Raw genomic sequence first — 22,099 nt, forward strand, 5'->3', positions numbered from 1 at the left:
ATGATAGGCGATTATGTTTCCACTCTGAATTTTCCTCTTGTGTGCACAGTGAGGAGGACACTGAGGAATGGTTTGACAACAGAGGAGGCAAACGCTCTTGGCTTGTCTAATGGTTCGGAGATGCAAGTGTGAGCTGGACCCCCATGGGACACCACGCTATCTGGAAGCCCTTTCACTGCCCCAAACCCCCCATAAGGACATAAAGACCCAACCCGTCAACCTACTCTGCTCCGGTTTGGCACTAAAATCCCCCTCCCCAACCCCAGCTTTGATGAGTTGATCTCATCTTTGTATGTCTGGACTTGACCAAGTGCTTCCTAACGAAAGAGAAGGGAGAACAGGATTTTATTCCTGAACTGATGGGCAGAGGGAGCAGAAACGGCGTGCTGCATTAAAACCACTAAGCTTTGCCCTTGCCGGTTAAACACAGTTTACACATGATTTGCTTTCATAAGGCTTCATCACAGTTATGCTTTCAATGTGATATTGCATACAAACACCTGCAGAAATGTTTGGTTTTTTTAAGGCCGAGGGAGTCAAAACAGTTGGCAGTTTAATCCCCGTGGCCTTCAGTGAATTGAGAGGGCTAGAAAATCAGTTCAAATAAATGTGTTTGGGTTTAGTTTCAGCCCAGGAGCTTTCGTGACAAAAAAGACATTTCATCTATTGAATAGATGGCCTTGTGCAGAGGGTTATTTTGTTATATACTACTGTGGTAGTTTTGTGTTTCGTTTTGCTCAAGAAGGTGCTCAAATAAGGAACAATTGCACTGGATGTAAAAGTTGGGTCTCAAAGGAAAGTGAGATCCTTGACACTGATTAACCATTCAGACATCTGAATCTGAGAACATACTCAGCAGTTAACCAGCAATTCAGCAGTAGCACAGTTTTTAAATATTTAATCAAAGTCAACATATCCAAGGCAAGCGTGCATTAGTTTACTAAATAAGAAGGAATTCATCAGAGAAACGGCGCAGATATTTTTTAAAGTTGATATGAAGAGAGAAAGGCGATTGCCAACAGCTCCGTTACAGGTTTGACTGGCAATCCCACTAGTTTCAGACTAATGCTAACGATGCAAACATTTATAGTTTGAACTGAAGTCGCATCGTCACCGTCGTGATCTATTCTCACCGATGAACAGCTGGAGTGAGGTGAAGTACAAGTGAGCAATCTTCACAGAGTTTATTTCGTTTTATTTTGTAGAGACTATGAGCTGCACATTTCAGAGTGCCTTTCAGAGACAGCTATTTATTAAGATGTTTTCAGGGACATATAATAACGAAAATGTTGCTACAGATGTGCGGTCTGTGGGGCAGGGAGGGAGCAGAGGTTAATATTGCAGTGTAGATCATTCTTGAGCTGTGATTTATTTTTAACCAGTGTTTTTAAACTTGTCATGGCAGAATTACTTTTTTGGTTCCATGCTATGTCTTGGATCAAGTAGTTTATGAAGATAGCTTTAACATATTTATGACAACTTAAGGATTGGCTATGCACATTAGCTGTTATCCTGTTGCCTTATTGTAAGATTCATTTAGGTTCACTCCATTCATAGTGTAGGTAAAATTATAGAGAGAGAGATCAGGCCATTTTTGCCATTTTCAGGGTATGTGGGGTGTATTTTTTTAATTCTCAATGAATGCAAACCATCAGGGGGCACATTTATAATTATTAGTTAGGAAGCACATAAAATTTTTTAATTTATAGACTTTTTAAAACATCAAAATCTGTACTGAACTGAATATTTTAGAGGTCCACGTGCTGTTAATCAATTTGGAATGGCCTTGACTGAATTCATAATGATCTCTATTCACTTTTAATTTTCACTGTGATGGAAACATAGCCATTGAGAAAATAATTTAGCGCATTGTGATAAATCTGCATAAAAAAAGAAATCAAATGAGCACTCCATTTTTATTTTGTTTTGAATTGACTGGAACCTTTTCAGCACCTTAGACTCGATGTGTAGCATGCCACTTAGTAAAACTGCAGTTACAGGAGGAGCTGGGAGCTCAGTGCGTTTCCCGGGTTGTACTGACTTTTCAAGAGCAAAAACATGTTTGAAGCAATACAGGGGAATGTTGTAAACAGATGTACATGTCATAACTGTCTTTTTTTTTTTTGCTCCATGTGTAGAATAGTGTATTATAGACTAAAAGCAGTGTTATTCAAAATATAATTTAAGAAAACCAAGCCATGCATGGTTTTAAAAGAAAGTGACACTTCTGCTTAATCCAGGAGGTGGTTTCACTTTGGTTCTAAGAGCTGTAGGATTTTCACTTCAGACTGTAACATGAACACCCAGCGATCGGCTTTACCAGTTACTCCAGTAAAATCCAGATGGAAGCCTTTGATTTAATTGCACTTATATTTTTATCATTAGCCCATCACACACTGCTGCCTGTGCCATAACATCACTGTGGAACTTGGACTAAAGTGCTTTACTACCAAGGCTTCAATTGCATCTATACCCACAGCAAAAACTATGTAACAACTACAATAAAAAGGCAAAATGCAATTTTTGTTTTTGTCATCAACTTCTTTCTGCCACCTTTTCTTCTATGAATACAGAAATAAGTCACGTTTAGACCAGACAAAGCATGTGAAAGAAAAACTTAAGCCTGTTTATTTTTAGTCCACACAACCCATTTTTCAAGTCACTTTTATGTTCAAGAGCATACAGATGTCAGTGACATGTTTACCATTACAGCTGGTGTTTACATACGGCCCACTCATCTGGACTTAAAATTCATGTCTGTTCACAGGTGGTATGGAGCTAAATGCGATTATTGTTTGCTTGCAATAAAATGCAGAGACATCACGATGATGAGGATAGGCAGGAAAAACAAGCATTCAAAAAAGAAGAAGAAAAAAAAAAAGAAGCCGAAACTGTCTCAGCAAATCCAGTGCAACCCAAGACACGTTCTGCTTTATACTAGCTGAAAACAGAAAAAAGGGTAAATAAGAATTATAGAATTTGTATTTCCTGATCATAGTTCAAATTTATCAATATACACTGTCCCTGAACAATTACTTTTGCACAGTACCTTAGATTTGTGAAGATAAATTACAAAATGGAGTCTTCCCTTTCCACAGGACATAATTTTCTTTGTAAAACCCCTGAAAAACTGACAGGCTTACCTAGTTTAACATTTTGTATTGCTACATTTTAAACAAAGATTGACAAATGAATTTTTAGCTTTGCATATATTCATAGGTTTGTGGTTTGGTGTGCATCTGCGCCAATAATCATCTCTGAAATAGCACCAAAAGACAAACACTTGACCATTCAGAGGTCAGGCATTTGTTAAATGTATGGTTTAGAAACAGCACGTTGCAAATGTGCAGAAAAGCCTAATCATTAACCCCAACATAATTATTCTTTTAAATGGCAAAGTAAACAATACTCTGCATATATATGTATATGAGACACATAAAGCTGACCCTGATGAGCAGTACGAGTCTGGCCTGACAGTTTCAACTGCTCACTTGTCTTCTGTCTCAGGGTCACTGCTGGATTTTATCATGTGCAATGGATACAAGTAAACTCAAAGCTGTCGTTTGGTACAATAATGCACTTTTAGATCTGAGTTGAGTGTAAATTTATAAAAAGGGTGCGTCGTTAACGCGTTAAGAAAAGAATCTGGTTGCCGTCCTCTCATGTATCCCATCATTTGGAGAAACAACAATCTTAAAATCTGAGGTGTCTAAAAAGTTTATACAAAAATGTATATCCAAATTATAGTTTATCCTGTGAGGGAAATATGTAAATGTTTATATTTTCAAAAGATACTTGTGTTTACCCATAGTTACACATGAAGTTAATTAAACATATAGCACCAGCTTGTAGATCATGCCAAGCCTTGGGTTTGGTCTAAAGCGCAAATCTGTGCCGCACTAAAAGAAGTGTAACGCAGACAGCAGTGAGACAAATCGACAAATCTTCAAAGAACTTAAAGTGCCACTCCAGTCCCACGCCCGCTGCCCAGGCTTCAGCTATCTAACCACAGTACACGCTTCTTATCTAAGACAACTGATGGGGAGCTTCAAGCATTTCCATTAGGAAAGTGTCAATAGGTGTGTCACCGATCAGCTTGAAGAAGAAAAGATGCTCCAAGCACTTCAAGCCAATAGATCGCAGTGCTGGCAGTCGAAGGAGGAGCTTAGCAAACCTGCAGGGAACAGAGAGGACATCATCTCACTTAACAAGATCAAAATGTACGAGACAGGACTACAACAAAGACTGTTACAGCAGAGGACCATTACCTTCCTTGCTGCTCTGGATATTTCTGTTTGCAGTAAGCTTCCAATGATGCATAGACCTTTTCTCTGAGGAGCTCCACCTCACCGGTGTTGGAGAGCCCTTTAGCATCTACATGAAAAATGCAGAAAATTAAAAAAGCCCAAAACATTTTTTGAAGAAATAGTTAAATGTTTCTAATTTCTTCCATGTTAAGTACCTGGGTTAAACAGGACAATGGCTCGAAGGCAGCCCAGCTCTATTTTATCCATTTGCATATCTCTCATCTTATTGACCAGCTCAGTGAGAACTCTGAGAAAGAATGCAAGGTTTCAAAGCATTAAACAAAAACACTGAGCCTACACTGTGTAAGACACTCTGAACAACAAGAGGAAATGTACCTATCAAATATGGCGCCGACCTCTGCGCTCTGCACACTTTCTCTGTATCAAAAACAAAAGTCAAATTAGACAATACGTTTTTATAACACAAATCATTGCAGTCAAGTGCAGCTTATATGTTTGTATCCTGGCAATTCTTTACTTCCATCAATGTACCTGTCAAAAATGGCTCCAACTCCTGCACTGTGTGCGTTATCGCGCTGTAGCTCAGAGGCAAGAAGAACTCCATCCTTCAACGGAATGGAACGATGGGAGAACGAGGCGATAAGAAGCTCATTCCACCCTGAGAAATTAAGTCCATTTACACACAGATATGTAAAAAGCAATAAGATTTTAATTCATCATGACATTTAAAACAAAGACTCATGTGTCTCAGAGTCCTTTCTCCCTTAAGTTGTAGGCAATAATACAAAGACAGTTTAGTGCAACTGTATACACCATCCCCGCTGCTGTGAGATTTATGTCCTCAGGGTTCTGAACCACTTTCCGTATGGGGGAAAGAAAAAAAAAGAAAAGTTGTTATTGCCACTTTCCTTTCTGGGCAAAAAACCCTTCTGGGGAATCACCAGACACATAACAACTGGAGTTAGGAACAGTCACTACTTCAAAAATATTTTCTAAAACATTTCAGCAAAATTGGGCAGAAATGTGGTCATTCACTCACAGCCTTTTAAGTTTCCTCTACACTTTGTTTTTACTAGACATTCTCGTACACTAATTCTTAGCACTGCTTAGTTTTATAGGGTATGCAATTTATTGCGATTTTGCAATTTTTTGCAAGGTATGCAATTTATAGAGTATTCAAGTACACAAATATAATTAAACGGCTCCAAACAACAATAACTTAGATAGCAATGTAACTGTATGTTAAGAATTACAATAACCAGCATAAAAGGACATATTTGGCCACTTCAGAAGAATACTGTATGGTGCCTTTGATAAACTTATAACATCAAAGCTGATCAGATCACTTGTGTGTGCTTGTTCATACCTGCACGCAGAAGGATGACCTGATCATCAAGGGGCAGTTCAGAGAAATGAGGGATTCTCTTTGCCCACTCCACCAGGGCAAACAGCTGTTTGTCTGCAGTCTGACAGATGTTGCTAACAGCATCATGTGGCTGAAACAAAACAAAAAAAGACAATCAATGCTTCCAGTAATTTTAGTAAGCTTTCATCTTAATAAACATAGCTATCACTCTGTTTATAGTGCTGCCATGTAAATGCATTTACGTTCCAACCACTCACCGAGTTTCCTGCAGAGCCTCCGTCTGAGTGAAGCTCAGTCTTTTGCTCCACAGCCGTCTCTGCCTCCAAGATCTTCTCCACAGGCATCTCGTCATTCACTCCAACACTGAATTCCAGCTCGCCTTCCCGCTCTCGGTTCCTCTGTCGTTCCTCTTGTACCGCTGCATCACACAAAACACACAAACAGACCATCAATGATGCTTGTAAGAGTTAGTTGTGTTCTGACTATGTGCAATCATTTTCTGATGCACTGAGAAAGTCTGCTATACAGACAAAACTTAGTAAGAGCAATATAGATGTATATGACTTTTAATGTAGTGAATTGTTATCAATTTTAACTGAGTGGTGGGACCCAAAATTCAATTGAATTTTACTTTATCTTATTTATATAGTACTAAATCAAAACAACAGTCGCATCAAGGCTCTTTATACTGTAGGGTAAAGACCCTACAGTATTACAAAGGAAACCCAAAGAATCAGTCGACCCCCTATGAGCAAGCCCTTGGTGACACTGGGAAGGAAAAACTCCTTTTTAAAAGGAAGTAATCCTTTGGCACAACCAGCTTCATGGAGGGGCAGCCACCTGCTGCGACTGGTTGGGGGTGAGCGGAGGCACCAAAGTGCGGGTTGAGGACAAAGAAAAGGGAGCAGAGGGAGAAAGCAAAGAAGCCACACCGTGGGAGGGAGCCACAGTTTAATAATTACTGCTGCTGGTTGAAACCTCTAAATGCAACAGTGATGTATAAACACACAAAGTGAAAAGAAGAAAGGTTCAGGGCCCAAATTCCCCAGCAGCCTAAGCCTACTGCAGCATAACTAAGAGAGGGTTCTAGCCCCAGCTATAAACTTGATCAAAAAGCAAAGTTTTAAATCTAATCTTAAAAGAATAGGCATTTGTCTCCCCAGTACAAACTGGGAGCTGGTTTTACAGTAGAGGGGCCTGATAGCTGAAGCTCTGTCTCCCATTTTACTTTCAGAAACCCCAGGGTGGGGCAGTATATGATGGGAAATGATCATTCAAAACTTTGTATATGAGAAGGATTTTAAATTCAATTCTGGATTCGACAAGAAGGCAATGAAGAAAATCTAATATGAGAGAAATATTTTTAGTCCCAGTTAGCACTCACACTGCTGTGTTTTGGAATTACTTGAGGCCTTTCTGGGAGTATTTAGTGTGAGATGAGGATAATGAATAACAATAGCCCAGCCTACATATAATAAATGCATGAACTAGATTTTCAGCATCAGTCTGAGACATGCTTAATTTTCTTTTAGTCACATTGCAAAAATTAAACAACGCGGTGCTACATATTTGTTTTTAGTGCATGCTGAAGAATATGACTCACAGTGTTCAAAGCTAAAGTAAAGAATCTGGTTAGACATCATGTTTTAAAGATGAAGACAAGTTCACTGGATCTAATTTACAGTGGAAATGAAACACAATTATCTACTGTTGTGTATTAATGTGTACAACCAGATGTTCAATCAAGTTCAAACTATAAATAAATTAGGGTTTTCTGCTCAGAACCTTAGGGTCAAATCAGAACTCGACTCTATATAATATCTGTGTGGATGTTCACCAGTGGAAGCTCACTCAGTAGAGAGTGGTTTATGTAGCACAAGAATGAAGCTAAGCATAAACATACAAATACAAGCCTTTGAACCCAAAAACAAAAAAAATGTTTTGGACCAACTCAAAATAATCTTTCTCTATTTAAAGCAGTCAAGCAGCCGTGCAAGTTAATTTGAAGGTTTTCACACATGCTCTTCCTCCCGCCCCATTTTTCCAGAATTTTCAAAACTGACTATGAATTGTTGTATTGGTATTATATTACTTAAAACTTAAGTAATTTTGAAGCAGTATAAGCAACACAAGCCAGGACTCTTCTTAAAATGCTGACACTGAGGGATAATCTGCCATTATCACTAGGCAATCAGACACTGAAAACTGCAGCTATACGAATCCGATCTGTGCCCTTAACAGCAACCAAAATTAGAACTCCTTGGATTACTGTTTATTAGACCACATACGTGCCACATACTACATTTGGCAGTCATCACTCTCCATCATTCCATCATTCTCAGGTCAAATTCACACACAAATGTCATGAACTTTGCATTTCTAACAATTTCTAATTCTCCATGTGACATTAAAATACAGTATCCTCAAGAATTCAATGTCATACTCATCCATCCTTCAACTTTTCCATCTTCTGTTATGTCCTTTACAAGTTTGATTGCTAGTGAAAGATGGAGAAAGATTTGAATTGGAGACAGGTTAGTTGCACCAGCCCCAACAAACCTGTCTGTCCTAATGTATGTTATCAATAGTCCACATTTACTTAAACTGTTTTATTTAGGCTTAACTCTGTATAATTAATAACTTCATGAAATTTTAATTCACAGCTAGTTTTTTTTACCGCTAACATACAACATTTTGACTTATCACTGTGGGTACAGTTACATGTAAGACAAGTCAGAACAAAACGCGTTGCTAAACCGTCTGACTGCCAAACAAGCTCTCTACGGCAATATTCTAATACTTTGCATACCTTCCCTCTTCATTCCCATGGCCAGGCACTTCTGGTAGCGGCAGTACTGGCAGCGATTGCGCTGGCGTTTGTCAACCAGGCACTCTTTGTTATCTCTGCAGGTGTAACTCAGGTCTTTTCGCACAGTTCGTTTAAAGAAACCTTTGCAACCCTCACAGCTGTACACTCCATAGTGCTTGCCTGTAACATAAGGGGGGGGGGGGGGGGAAACGAACGTTACGGCCCAATGAGAAGACTGGAAGGAAGACAACATCAACCTGCATGTATGAGTTGGGGAAACTTTTTGCTATCATTCGTAATAAGTAAGATCCACTACATGAAAGTGTTATCATGGGTTGAAATATTCGTTGGCTGATGTTTCACTTCTGTCCTTTACCTTGTGCTGATTAAGTTCACTCACCAGAAGAGCGGTCCCCACAGATGACACACAGTCGTTTCTGAGACAACATTATTCCCGGGCTGTGAGCCTGCATGGGCCTCAGGCCAAACGGAGGCTTGATGTCTTCTGAGCTGCTGACAGAGTGCATCCCTGATATAGGCGCTGACGATGAAATCTGGGTACGATTGCAACCAAATAAAACAAGGGAAACAATGTAACAATGTCATTATTTGTATGTAATGGCCAGACAGTATTTTCCACCAATTTGAATAACCGGAGGCTAGGGCTGTCAAAATTAGGCAAAGAAAAAAACCCAAAAACAAAACAAAAAACACTGTTTATTCCTTCAAAAATATCTTCAAATATCTAAATTATATCCACAAGAAGGCAAATTGATACGAGACTCATTCTTACTTTTGTGAGTGCATTTAAACTGGGATAATTAGTGTGGATATTTAGCTCTGGTCACTGGGAAAAAAACACGTATACCCCAAATGGATGACAAAAACCTGATGGCTGTTTCTAGATGAAATTGATCATGTGCTACACTAAAAACCTCCAAATTTTGAGTTCACACTATAACTTTGAGTTTCTCACCATCACCTATTCATGTATATCTACTAATTAAGGTATCTTATTTTGTTCTGATTTTTCCACATAATATGGCATAAGTCATGTGAACAGCGAAATACTAAGAGTCACAGCTACTGATTTAACAACTTTTACTCTGCAATATCCAGCGGTGCATCCTACACAGCTTATGACAGACACTATTTCTTAGTTATTTTCATTTTTTCACATAAATACAGAAATATTTTCATAATCAAATGCCCTTTTGTTATTAGCACTAACTGTGACAATTTTTGCTTACAACGCCTTCTGTTAGGAGCCATTATTCAAAAATGCCTGCCTCTATAAGTGGAGTAATGTAAATAGTCAGTAAAGTGTTTGTTTTTTCCCCACTACAGTGTACCTTAAGTGGCTGTGTATATTCGGCCCAGTTTAAACAAGCATCATGGCTCTCAGGCTACAAAATTAAAAATAAGAGTTAAGTGCACTGTGACATCAGTACAATACATACACCCTCATGCATATGAATTACCTGACTGTTGCTGATGGGTCCAAATCCCAGAGAGTGTGGCACCACTGGGGAGTTAAGTGAGGGACTGATGACTGAAAACGGAGATCCTAAGATGCTGGTGGGGCTGTTGGAGGCTGAGCTGTTAGGTTGCTGTGAGGACATGGCTTGTAAGCTGCCCGCTGAAAAGAAAAACGTCCCGTTCGAAGGATATCAATCTGAAAGTGATAAAAAAATAAAAAAAAATAAAAAAAGGAATATAATAAGCTATGGAAACCTTTCTGATCGATCTTGATTAAAAGATAACAGAGACTGACTTTGACAATTATTATTTTGAGCTAAAGTTGCCAAACATGATTTGGTTGCAACTTCTCAAAAAAAAAAAAAAAAAGGAAAAAACGAGGGGGGGGGGGGGGGTGTATTTTGTTAATCATTACACATTTGGTGTCTTTCAGTTCTCAAATGTTGAGAGTTTGCCAAGATTACATCATTATTTCTCCCATTTCAGAAATAAAGTAGTGGAAGTCTTATAGCTGCGATTGCATTAAGTGGCAGAGAAACCAATTTTCCATAAGTGAGTTATATGGGCAGAAATCTGTGCCATCAGAAACTAAATTTGAATAAATTAAATTTGAATTGCTCAGATTGAATCTGAATTGTAACTTGAATAAATGCTTTTGAAAACTGAATTTGAATTAGTCTAATTTGAAATTGAATTTATGGTTTGAAAATGATCATCACTAAATTGAAATTGAATTTTATATTTTGAAAATGAATTGATTTGCTTTGAAACTGCATTTTATCCTTTAAAAATTCAGCTCTCGAATAATTTCAGATTCACTTCTCACCATTCAGTTTCAGGTCTACAATTCAATTTCAGTTCCAAAATTCAGTTTTTTGGAACTTACATCCGGTTCCGGTTAAAGAGCAGATTAATAGAACTACGTTTTACTAGCGGACCGAAAGTGTTACTGACGGGAATCTACAGCGTCTTGAGCTGAATTAAGACTTCAGAAGTCATTCGTCATATCGAATGACCAGCGGATGAACTCTCAGGTTGGTAATAAATGTATTACATGTATAAGAACAAGCTTCATGTTAACAAATGATTGCTGTAAGGTAACTTTTATGCTTATTGTAGCTGCTAGCTAAAAACGCTAATTTAGCGTAGTTTGCCCTGGATTCAGCTTTGACAAACAAATATGATCGACTGTTTCTAGTAGAATTCCAAAGTTGTCACCTTGTACCCTCTCAGAGTACCCCCTCTGTATGCTTGCAGAGACCCCTACAGTAGGGAAACATGCAAAACGGTGTCCAAACCTTTGTATTTTAGCTTTATTTATGTCTTACACAGCATCCCAACTCTTTAGCTAAAGTGAATAGTTAGTCTAATTCATTAGTGCAGCATTACTGGATCACCTCTGTTTGAAGTGATATAATATGATATAAAACTATCACTGTGTTTAACTACCATAATAATTCTTAGGGTACTGAGTGCATGCTTAATTAGATTTTTTTTTTTTTTAAACATACTGCTCCATTACTATGTTTGACAAGCTCAAGACGCTGTAGATTCCCGTCAGTAACACTTTGGGTCCGCTAGTAAAACGTAGTTCTATTAATCTGCTCTTGAACCGGAACCGGATGTAAGTTTCAAAAAACTGAATTTTGGAACTGAAATTGAATTGTAGACCTGAAAACTGAATGGTGAAAAGTGAATCTGAAATTATTCGAGAGCTGAATTTTTAAAGGATAAAATGCCGTTTCAAAGCAAATCAATTAATTTTCAAAATATAAAATGCAATTTCAATTTAGTGATGATCATTTTCAAACTATAAATTCAATTTCAAATTAGACTAATTCAAATTCAGTTTTCAAAAGCATTTATTCAAGTTACAATTCAGATTCAATCTGAGCAATTCAAATTCAGTTTCTGATGGCACAGATTTCTGCCCATAGAGTTAGCTGGCCACGTACAAATCTATAACCATAAATCACTGAACATAAAAAGGTCCGTTTATTTAGCTAAGTTGAACTCAAAAATCTTCCCCCCCAAAAAAACAAACAAACAAGCAAATCACCCCTCCTCAAAAAACTGGACAAATAAAAGGGAAATAATTCTCGTGGCAGGTAATGTTTGTACGTACAAATATTTGCTTACATTAATCAGTGTGCGTTAGCGTTTCATGTTTGCCAAAATGTTGCTAAAGGTACGCAGCAGCGCTACCGCCGAGTCACTATTAAGTACATACCAGACCTTACTAGAACAAAAAGCAAATACATTGTCCGTATTCTGTAAAAACTACAACGCCTAACTAATTACGACAAATACACAATGTCGGAGTTTGCCTTTATCGATAGCTCGTTAGCTGCAAATCTTCGGCTTCAAAGATCCATGCTATACAACATTAGCAAACATTAGCTTTGGTTTTCACACGTCTAAGTGATACTACCTTCTGTAGTTTTTTGTAAAACTGGGATATAGCAAACAGACCTTGTTTCGCATCTAAAAATGTTGCATAATAATCGACAGTCCGCAAATGAATCCGCTCGACCTGCATTTGCTAAGATTAGCTTGTTAGCTTAATTTACGGCTAATATAGCCAACATTAGCTCGATGCTAGATTCAGGGGTAATACCCCAAGGAAGCGACTGTTCACAACTACCTCATGGTTGTTGGAAGATTGGAATTACATACCAGACACACCTTCGAAGCATTGTTGAGAATCACTTCTAGATAAAGGCCGAGTCTCAGACACAGTTTGCTTCGGTCAGAAGCTGTTGTTGTTTACAGGCCATGATGGCTCAGTGCCACAATCGACTTGAGCCAAAATGTCCCACGGGACCACCCATAACAGCACCGTCATATGACACCCCCGCTGCAGAGGTTCAGCTTGATTTAGTATTTAATCACAGCTAATTTGGTTGGCGATTATCGCGTCACAATTGTATGCAGTATTTGAGTTTAAATAATATCTATCTTCTCAATATATACTGTTATCAAATTCAGCACACTACGCTCCAAAAATACACGACATCAAAAGGCCATCCGTGATGCGTTCAAGAAACACTGAACATTTCATACCTGCACAAATACAAGCGAGTGATTGTTTTGGGTATGATAGGGGGAGTGGTAAACAAAAATGTAAGTAAACAGTAGTAAATTCAGCCAGAAACTGTGTGTGTTTTCGCGTAGCCCAATTATGGCATGCTATTATTTAAGAATCTGAGCAAGCTGTTTTAAACAGCCACACCTACAAAAAGAATTGGAATGTTTTCCCTTTGACAGAAGGAAGGGGTATATACAGTATTGCACAACTTGTTCTTGCACCAGTGATTTATTTGTGCAGTAATATTTTCCACTATTCAAAATATTGAACACAGTGTTCTGTTCTTCTAAAGACCATTTTTGTCCAACGTTTTTTCTCCTGGGCTGGAGAATGACTTGCACTTTTGTTCTCATGAATTAGTTGCACTGCCTCCTAAAACCTCAAAAGCTGAGGTTCAGTTTATTTTGTACCATTTGCAGGACATTTTACAAGCAAAACAAATTTGTTTTATTTCAGTTAGAACAACTAGACATTGACACCTGCATTCTAGACCTACCTGGTGAATATTCTCATATAAATTCATCTCAACAAACAAGAAAACTCATATGGCCTACAGTATGCAGGCAATCAAAATAAACTTGAAAAACTGCTTTGCTTTTTGTTAGTTGGTGAGAAGGTGGCTGTTAACAAGCCAGGTGGCATTCCTCCTGCAAACACTGTGCTGCCTGAAACTGCTTGCACCTTATAGGAGCAGCAGCTGATCAGAACAGAGCAATATGGTGAGCAGTATTATATGTGTAACATCTTTTGGCTTGTTGCTTTGCAGTTTGTCATCATGACTGAAAACAATAGACTAACCACGATGAAAAGGACCTCTGCTGCTTATTTGACTTTTTTGTCAGGTTAGTATGATACATTTGTATTTACAATTTATATAAATTTAGCTATATAACGTTTGATTAAACATAACATGATGAAAAAGAAATATTTTTTCTGTACTTCCACAGTTTTTTGCTTTTTCACACTGGGATCTTCAGACTTTCACCATATTACTCTCACTGAGAACTACACACAAGCCAAGAGTTATTGCAGAGATATGTACACTGATTTAGCAACAATTTACAACTTAGAAGATATGAATAATCTGGTTTCTTTAGCTTCAAATATAACTGAAAACACTTGGATAGGACTGGAGATCGGAGCTGTGTGGATGTGGCATTGGTCTTTGCCTGGTCAATTAACAGATTTTTTTAAGTGGAAATCAGGAGAAGTAATAACGAATAATCAAGAAGAATGTGCAGCATTGGATCAATTTGGTGGGTGGTTTGTCAGTGCCTGTGGAGTTCTAAGAAAGTTTGTTTGTCAAGGTAAGTAAAATTACAATAATTTATTTCAGAGATCAATAATAACAATAATACTAATAATAATACATTTAATTACATTACAGGGACACATACTGGTGATTTCATTTTTGTTAATGAGTCCAAATCGTGGTGGGATGCTCAGAGTCATTGCAGGGGCTTGCCATCTGATCTAGTTAGCATACACTCTGAAGCAGAGAATATGGCAGTGCTCAACGTGTCTGCATCACAAACTGTCTGGATTGGGCTGTTCAAAGATCCCTGGAAATGGTCGGATGGAAGTAACTCATCTTTTCGTTTCTGGAGAGCTTCTCAGCCCAGCTATCTTCCAAATCAGGATTGTGTTGCTGCAGTATTTCAAGATAATGGGAAGTGGAATAAGCAAAGCTGCAGTAACCAACTCAATTTTGTTTGCCATGGGGGTAAGTTTGTGTTATTTATTTATAAATTGTATGTATTTACTATGTCAGCAAAATTATATTATAACTTTTTGTTTTCTATTACACAAGACACAACAATCTATATCTGTCCACTCATTACTCACTTTTACATCAGGGAAATAATTTTCAACACTGCCATTCACAATAGACAGTGACCTGTAATTGAGACAAATGTACTTCAAATTAATTTGATTGCAGCTGCTGCTACCAAACAGTCAAGCACCATTACCACAACAGAAGGAACAGCTGCAGGTGGAGTGAGAACACCAAATACCACAGAGTTTATGTCACCTACATCAAGTACTCATCTCCAAAGTACAACTACAGAAATGTCATCTTTGACACAGCCACTTCCTGCAACTACTGTGAATTTAACTACAGGTGGTGACTCTATATTAAAAACCCCGGGAGGAATTTCAGCCCAGATCTCAACAACACAGACAGGGATTTCAGTCCCAAACACTACAGAACATATAGAGATTTCATCCCAGAACACTACAATACAGAAAGAGACTTCAGCCCAGAACACTACAGCATACATAGAGACTTCAACCCCAAACACTACAGCATACATAGAGACTTCAACCCCAAACACTACAGCATACATAGGGACTTCACTCCAGAACACTACAGCATACATAGGGACTTCACTCCAGAACACTACAACATACATAGAGACTTCAACCCCAAACACTACAGCATACATAGGGACTTCACTCCAGAACACTACAGCATACATAGAGACTTCAACCCCAAACACTACAACATACATAGAGACTTCAACCCCAAACACTACAGCATACATAGGGACTTCAGCCCAGAACACTACAGCATACATAGGGACTTCAACCCCAAACACTACAGCATACATAGAGACTTCAACCCCAAACACTACAGCATACATAGAGACTTCAACCCCAAACACTACAGCATACATCAGGACTTCAACCCCAAACACTACAGCATACATCAGGACTTCAACCCCAAACACTACAGCATACATAGGGACTTCAGCCCAGAACACTACAGCATACATAGAGACTTCAACCCCAAACACTACAGCATACATAGAGACTTCAACCCCAAACACTACAGTATACATAGAGACTTCAACCCCAAACACTACAGCATACATCAGGACTTCAACCCAGAACACTACAGCATACATCAGGACTTCAACCCCAAACACTACAGCATACATAGGGACTTCAGCCCAGAACACTACAGCATACATAGAGACTTCAACCCCAAACACTACAGCATACATAGGGACTTCAACCCCAAACACTACAGCATACATAGAGACTTCAACCCCAAACACTACAGCATACATAGAGACTTCAACCCCGAACACTACAGCATACATAGGGACTTCAGCCCCAAACACTACAGCATACATAGGGACTTCAACCCCAAACACTACAGCATACATAGGGACTTCAACCCCAAACACTACAGCATACATAGGGACTTCAGCCCAGAACACTACAGCATACATAGAGACTTCAACCCCAAACACTACAGCATACATAGAGACTTCAACCCCAAACACTACAGCATACATAGAGACTTCAACTCCAAACACTACTGCACACATAGGGACTTCACTCCAGAACACTAGAGCATACATAGAGACTTCAGCCCAGAACACTACAGCATACATAGGGACTTCAGCCCAGAACACTACAGCATACATAGAGACTTCAACTCCAAACACTACTGCACACATAGAGACTTCAACCCCAAACACTACAGCATACATAGAGACTTCAACTCCAAACACTACTGCACACATAGGGACTTCACTCCAGAACACTACAGCATACATAGGGACTTCAGCCCAGAACACTACAGCATACATAGGGACTTCAGCCCAGAACACTACAGCATACATAGGGACTTCAGCCCAGAACACTACAGCATACATAGAGACTTCAACTCCAAACACTACTGCACACATAGGGACTTCACTCCAGAACACTACAGCATACATAGGGACTTCACTCCAGAACACTACAGCATACATAGGGACTTCAACCCCAAACATTACAGCACACATAGGGACTTCACTCCAGAACACTACAGCATACATAGGGATTTCAACCCCAAACACTACAGCATACATAGAGACTTCAACCCCAAACACTACAGCATACATAGAGACTTCAACCCCAAACACTACAGCATACATAGGGACTTCAACCCCAAACACTACAGCATACATAGGGACTTCAACCCCAAACACTACAGCATACATAGAGACTTCAACCCCAAACACTACAGCATACATAGAGACTTCAACCCCAAACACTACAGCATACATAGGGACTTCAACCCCAAACACTACAGCATACATAGGGACTTCACTCCAGAACACTACAGCATACATAGGGATTTCAACCCCAATCACTACAGCATACATAGAGACTTCAACCCCAAACACTACAGCATACATAGAGACTTCAACTCCAAACACTACAGCATACATAGGGACTTCAACCCCAAACACTACAGCATACATAGAGACTTCAACCCCAAACACTACAGCATACATAGAGACTTCAACTCCAAACACTACAGCATACATAGGGACTTCAACCCCAAACACTACAGCATACATAGAGACTTCAACCCCAAACACTACAGCATACATAGAGACTTCAACCCCAAACACTACAGCATACATAGAGACTTCAACCCCAAACACTACAGCATACATAGGGACTTTAGCCCAGAACACCACACATTCCTCAATCGTAACGGCCAGTGTAATCAGTCAAAATTTGCACCCAGGTATGTTTAAAATTTCACATCTTTGATTTTGTTTTGCATTACATATTATGCAATTAAGTAATTCTCTTCACGTTTTCTTCCAGAAGGAAACATGATATTAATTCAAGAAAACATGACATGGATTGAAGCTCTGAGTTACTGCAGGAAACATTATTTTGATCTTGTTGACATTAAGACCAAAAACATACAGGACCAGGTTGCTCAAAAGGCAAAGAATGCTACATCATCCTATGTGTGGCTGGGTCTACGCTACACTGTTCAATTTAATTTTTGGTTCTGGATTAGGTCAACGTCTAGCTGTTACCAGAACTGGTTACCAGGAGAAGGACCTCAAAGGGATTATGGCAGTGCTGTTAGTGGTGCCATGGAGGCCACTGGGGGGCAGCAGTGGGTAGGTTTGCCCGAGACAGAAAAACTGAATTTTATCTGCAACACATGTGCTGGATGAATGAGGGCCAGTGCCTCTTAATGTAATGCAAATGTTAACATTTTCATTGTGCTGTATGAAAAAATTAACACATTTTCCTATACTGACATGTGCACCCCTTGGTTTAAAATTCATGCTGTGTTCAGTTACACCATCAATCCAGTGAACCTTGGGGGCCGTGATCCTGATTGTTTCAATGCTAAGTTATGACATCATATCTCTGTTGAAATACAGCTGCCTCCTCTGTTGTTAATATTGAATTTAAATAGATATGAAAATGTTTTTTAATCTTTGCATTTAATGAATATGACATTTTCTACATGTGTCATTTACAAGAGCAGGCATCGTTTAATCCCTCACCCAGCCGGCCGAACAAGAGGAAAAGAAAGTAAATGGTAAATGGCCTGTATTTGTATAGCGCTTTACTAGTCCCTAAGGACCTCAAAGCGCTTTACACATCTAGTCATCCACCCATTCACACACTCGTGATGGCAAGCTACAATGTAGCCACAGCCACCCTGGGGCGCACTGACAGAGGCGAGGCTGCCGGACAATACAGACGTTCACCCTCCTTCCTTTACCCTTGAGGTACACAGAGAATTGATAAACCATGGAAGCAGGACATGATGAAGCCTTATTCAATATGATAAACTGTATATAAATTTTATCTATAGCAGAATTGCATATGTCAAAGAAGTTGATACAAAATAGTATGTTTTGTATGTTTATCTGTTTTTATATACATAACAAAATGTCTTATTTTTTTAAGTAAATAAATAATCCCTCCAAATACCTGTGTTATTCTTTATCAATTTATAAATGATTATATCTCCTTATATAGCTCCTTGATATCACAAATGAAACCATACAACACAGGAAATATCATGTGCTTGATACTATAATTTATTATATCTACTGTCAATTAAAAAACATTAAAAATCAAATAGTGATATTAGGCATGCACCACGATGAGCAGCTAAACTACTAAATTATAGAAAACATGCATTCATTTGCAAATATTACATTTTCTAATACCTTTCTAGAATGTTAGCACTGGTTTATGTTTTATTAGTATCTAAGAACATTTGCAGTGTGGATTTCAATAACTCCATAAAGTCAGTAAATAGCAGCTTGAAATTCACTGCTATATCTTTTTTAACTGCTTTTGCATCCAAGATGAAAATCATGTCACTTCTCAATTCTACGGATCATTACACAAGTGTGTCACAGGTTTTCCCTGATCAGCCATTGGTCAGTGAGTCTCCCATCAGTTCAATGTTAATGTTCCAATAGGGCGCAGTCAGTCAATCAGTCTGTGGACTACTCCCTCCCCTCCCCTCCTTTTCTCACCCTCATCTCCTCTTGTGTGCTGTCCAGCTGGCTCTGACCCCTGACCTTTCACCCTCACTCCTGACCTTTGGCAACATTCCCACGCCACACCCTTTTGTGCAAATCTCTCCATCCTAAACCACTGGTCACTCCCTCTGAATTTTAAGAGATTATGGTGAAACATGATGCATTTCCACTGCGATCAGTGCAATGCAACCTAATTCGGCCTAATCCCAATTCAAGTGTGAGATGTGAAACTTACAAAGCAATCTGAGTGTGTGGAAAGTAACACAACAAAAAATATATCTAGTGATTTAGTCTAAAAACTATACATATAATGTTCAATAAATCTAAAATAGCAACTAAACATTGCAATTAGTCAATGCAATCTCTGCAAAGTAGTGCAAGGTTTATCCAAAATTCATCCATAGATGTGGTCAGCAAACACACTTCAATTTGGGCAATATTTTTGATATTCAAATTTAAGAAAATTTCACGTCTTCATGTCTTACTACCTGCCTTTGACTGCCCTATCTTTCCTCTCTCTCCATACCTTATGTTAGTGTGGAGCCCTATGCAGATCCCACCCTTCTGTCACTTTCACAGTTAATTGTAGAAAAGGAGATTTTCTTCATTGAAGCCCAGTCTCTTAGGTAACCTCACTCCTGCATGAAATGAGATGGACATCGGTGAAGAGACAGAGAGGGGGACAAGGGACAGGCAAAATGAACGAGAAGTAGTGGAAGATGGATGCAGAGGAAAGCGGACTTAGAAATATTTATTAAAAACACCCTCAAAAAGTAAGAAAAAATAGCTTAATGTTCCATGTGCATATGGATACATGATTAATAACAACTTCGCTGGGACTATAATTATTATATTGTTGATGGTGCATTATGTAAGTATTGGAATAATTAATTTTTTCACTTTAACTCATTAATAAGCTGGTTCACTGATTTTTAAAAAAATGAATATTTAAACATTTTTGAAGCATTTGAGAGTTCAATACCACATTTCTACCCATGGCTTATATTTTAATTATCAGTCTGCTGACAGGCTACAAATTTTTGAAAGAACTCTGCACATTTTATCATAGCTATTTTTCTATGTGTTTCAATTAATCTTCCAGGGTATTTTATCAAACCATCCACTGCAGGACTGAATCCCAAGCCTAAAGGTTGCTGTGACTGTTCAACCAAAACTTGACAGGGAGTCTGGTGTTGATTGTCCAAACGCAATTCTTGTATTTAATATCCATATCCAGGAGTTGTGGCTGGACATCATGCTCCCAACTCTCATTCTCTACCTCCTGCAATAGCGCAGAAGTCAACAGAGGAATTAACTGACTGTCCAAAGACTTGACTTCATGGTAACTGTTCTCCTGCTCTGTTCTGGATGACTCTCCATCTCACGAAGTTAACCAGTCATGGCATGTATAGTTAGAGCAAGTGAAAACAAATAATGAACTCTAAAGGCCAAAAAATGCCCAAAAGATTTACTTTTTCAAGTGGACCATTAAGGCATTTGCTATAATGGTTCAAGTGATAGTCATGTTATATTTGAACTTTATTGGCATTTTTATTTAGAGTTATAACAACCACAAGAACTTGGTTCTCAAATTAAAGTCACTTTTGGTAATTTCAGTTAAGTCTTCAGAGGCAGGACTGTGGCATATCATGTAATTATTGTGGGGTTTACTTTTTCTTTTCTTTTACAAATCTGTATAGAAGTCTGTGTTAATAATTTGTTTTTAGGAGAACATTATACTAACCTGACAAATTTAATCGGAATTAAGGTATTCAATATTTACATGGATGTTTGTGTTTATATTTCCACAAGAGTCGTTTGTGCGAGTGAATATAATGCTGCATTAATGTTAAGTTGAACTTTTAATTTAATTCCATTGTTCGTATGTTTTAAGCTTAAATTGATCTAATAACTATAATAATGATGTTTAACATAAAATGTCACAATGTGCTTTGCTGACTTAGAAAATATATAATGAATGAAATATTTTCTTTTATCAAGCTGTTTGTGTAGAAAAATAAAATTTTAGATATCATCTCAGTCTTTGTCATTATTACCAGAGCCACTCAATTTGCAAAAGACTGGCTGTTTAAAGGGGAACGATCAATACACAAATATGGATCATGTACAGTGTTAAATGGGACACTTTAGTTATTATTAATAGGAGATTAAAAATACTCTGATTTGCTCAAAGAAAAGAAGCTGCTGTTACCAAGAATAATGATGAACATAACTGATTATTTGTAAATCATTTATAAACCATTTGTTTAGTGTGACAGGTATGGGAGGGGGAACTTGATTTCTTGTAAATCACATGCGGGAAATCTGGCTTGAACTGAGATGGTTACACATTGTGAAAGAAAGGAATAAACACTTTCCAGGCAGCAAGCCAAGCAGGGATATAAAAAGGATTTTTTTAAATTAAACATCTTGTGCTCAGAAATGTTGGCCTGAGAGTCTATTGTAATATGCAAAATTAAAATCTATGTTTTATGTAAATCTGTACAGATTAAGTATATTTTTAACACCAAAATGTTCACACTATGGAAATCACATGTACGTTACACATCTGCGCACATCAGGACACATGCTACATCTAGTAGTATTAAACTGTTATCATATTATGTCTTGAGTGTCATGTAGTTTTATCACTTTAAGATGCAATAGATGTTTTTTCAGCTCAAGCTGGAAAAACAAACCAGGGGGAGGGCAGTGATAAGATCCAAATGTTGTGAAATACAGGGGTGGATGACTAACAAAACCTCAGTTAAT

General features: G+C 38.3%; 3 protein-coding genes across 11 annotated transcripts in view; 2 read left to right on the plus strand and 1 right to left on the minus strand.

Annotated features, from left to right (window-relative positions):
- The window catches only part of fhod3b (formin homology 2 domain containing 3b), a 91,166-nt gene extending 88,282 nt beyond the window's left edge, over nt 1–2,884 (plus strand). For all 6 annotated transcript variants that reach the window (XM_086312063.1, XM_086312064.1, XM_086312065.1 and 3 more), the window contains one exon: nt 50–2,884. In XM_086312063.1, the coding sequence (XP_086168189.1) occupies nt 50–132 (83 nt within the window). In that variant the 3' untranslated portion in view covers nt 133–2,884. The remainder of the gene's footprint in view (nt 1–49) is intronic.
- LOC147319437 (retinoic acid receptor RXR-beta-A-like) lies at nt 2,606–12,899 on the minus strand. 4 transcript variants are annotated; one of them, XM_086312079.1, is made up of 12 exons: nt 12,608–12,899; nt 9,925–10,118; nt 8,844–8,997; nt 8,444–8,623; nt 8,078–8,131; nt 5,892–6,052; nt 5,635–5,764; nt 4,800–4,926; nt 4,644–4,685; nt 4,463–4,554; nt 4,269–4,374; nt 2,606–4,174 (listed from the first exon to the last, which is right to left on the minus strand). In XM_086312079.1, exons 2-12 carry the CDS (start codon nt 10,063–10,065, stop codon nt 4,027–4,029), a joined length of 1,335 nt encoding a protein of 444 aa, XP_086168205.1. In that variant the 5' UTR covers nt 10,066–10,118; nt 12,608–12,899; the 3' UTR covers nt 2,606–4,026. The 4 variants fall into 4 exon arrangements, with proteins under 4 accessions (XP_086168205.1, XP_086168204.1, XP_086168206.1 ...); XM_086312078.1 differs by having other exon boundaries at nt 12,599–12,898; XM_086312080.1 differs by lacking the exon at nt 12,608–12,899 and adding an exon at nt 12,395–12,545.
- Nucleotides 12,900–13,720: 821 nt separating this feature from the next.
- Nucleotides 13,721–18,752, plus strand: LOC147319438 (uncharacterized). Its single transcript, XM_086310004.1, has 7 exons — nt 13,721–13,852; nt 13,958–14,317; nt 14,398–14,733; nt 14,950–15,352; nt 15,518–16,544; nt 16,842–17,544; nt 17,628–18,752. Exons 1-7 carry the CDS (start codon nt 13,744–13,746, stop codon nt 17,990–17,992), a joined length of 3,303 nt encoding a protein of 1,100 aa, XP_086166130.1. The 5' UTR covers nt 13,721–13,743; the 3' UTR covers nt 17,993–18,752.
- The last annotated feature ends 3,347 nt before the right edge of the window (nt 18,753–22,099 follow it).

Source organism: Aulonocara sp. 'chitande type north' Nkhata Bay, linkage group LG11 (genome assembly GCF_057382095.1).
Source record: "Aulonocara sp. 'chitande type north' Nkhata Bay isolate Kocher_YH1m ecotype deep benthic linkage group LG11, A_spYH_male_GT1.1, whole genome shotgun sequence".
NCBI lineage: Eukaryota > Metazoa > Chordata > Actinopteri > Cichliformes > Cichlidae > Aulonocara > Aulonocara sp. 'chitande type north' Nkhata Bay.

What these genes read in the sequence shown, in the direction of transcription:
- LOC147319437 (XM_086312079.1), bottom strand. Translation starts at nt 10,065, where the DNA reads ATGTCCTCACAGCAACCTAACAGCTCAGCCTCCAACAGCCCCACCAGC. An exon ending in CTGTGGGGACCGCTCTTCTG is followed by an intron (nt 8,624 to 8,843) that starts GTGAGTGAACTT and finishes CTTATGTTACAG; the next exon opens with GCAAGCACTATGGAGTGTAC. An exon ending in CATTGTCCTGTTTAACCCAG is followed by an intron (nt 4,375 to 4,462) that starts GTACTTAACATG and finishes TTTTTCATGTAG; the next exon opens with ATGCTAAAGGGCTCTCCAAC.
- LOC147319438 (XM_086310004.1), top strand. Translation starts at nt 13,744, where the DNA reads ATGTGTAACATCTTTTGGCTTGTTGCTTTGCAGTTTGTCATCATGACT. An exon ending in TTATTTGACTTTTTTGTCAG is followed by an intron (nt 13,853 to 13,957) that starts GTTAGTATGATA and finishes GTACTTCCACAG; the next exon opens with TTTTTTGCTTTTTCACACTG. An exon ending in AAGAAAGTTTGTTTGTCAAG is followed by an intron (nt 14,318 to 14,397) that starts GTAAGTAAAATT and finishes ATTACATTACAG; the next exon opens with GGACACATACTGGTGATTTC.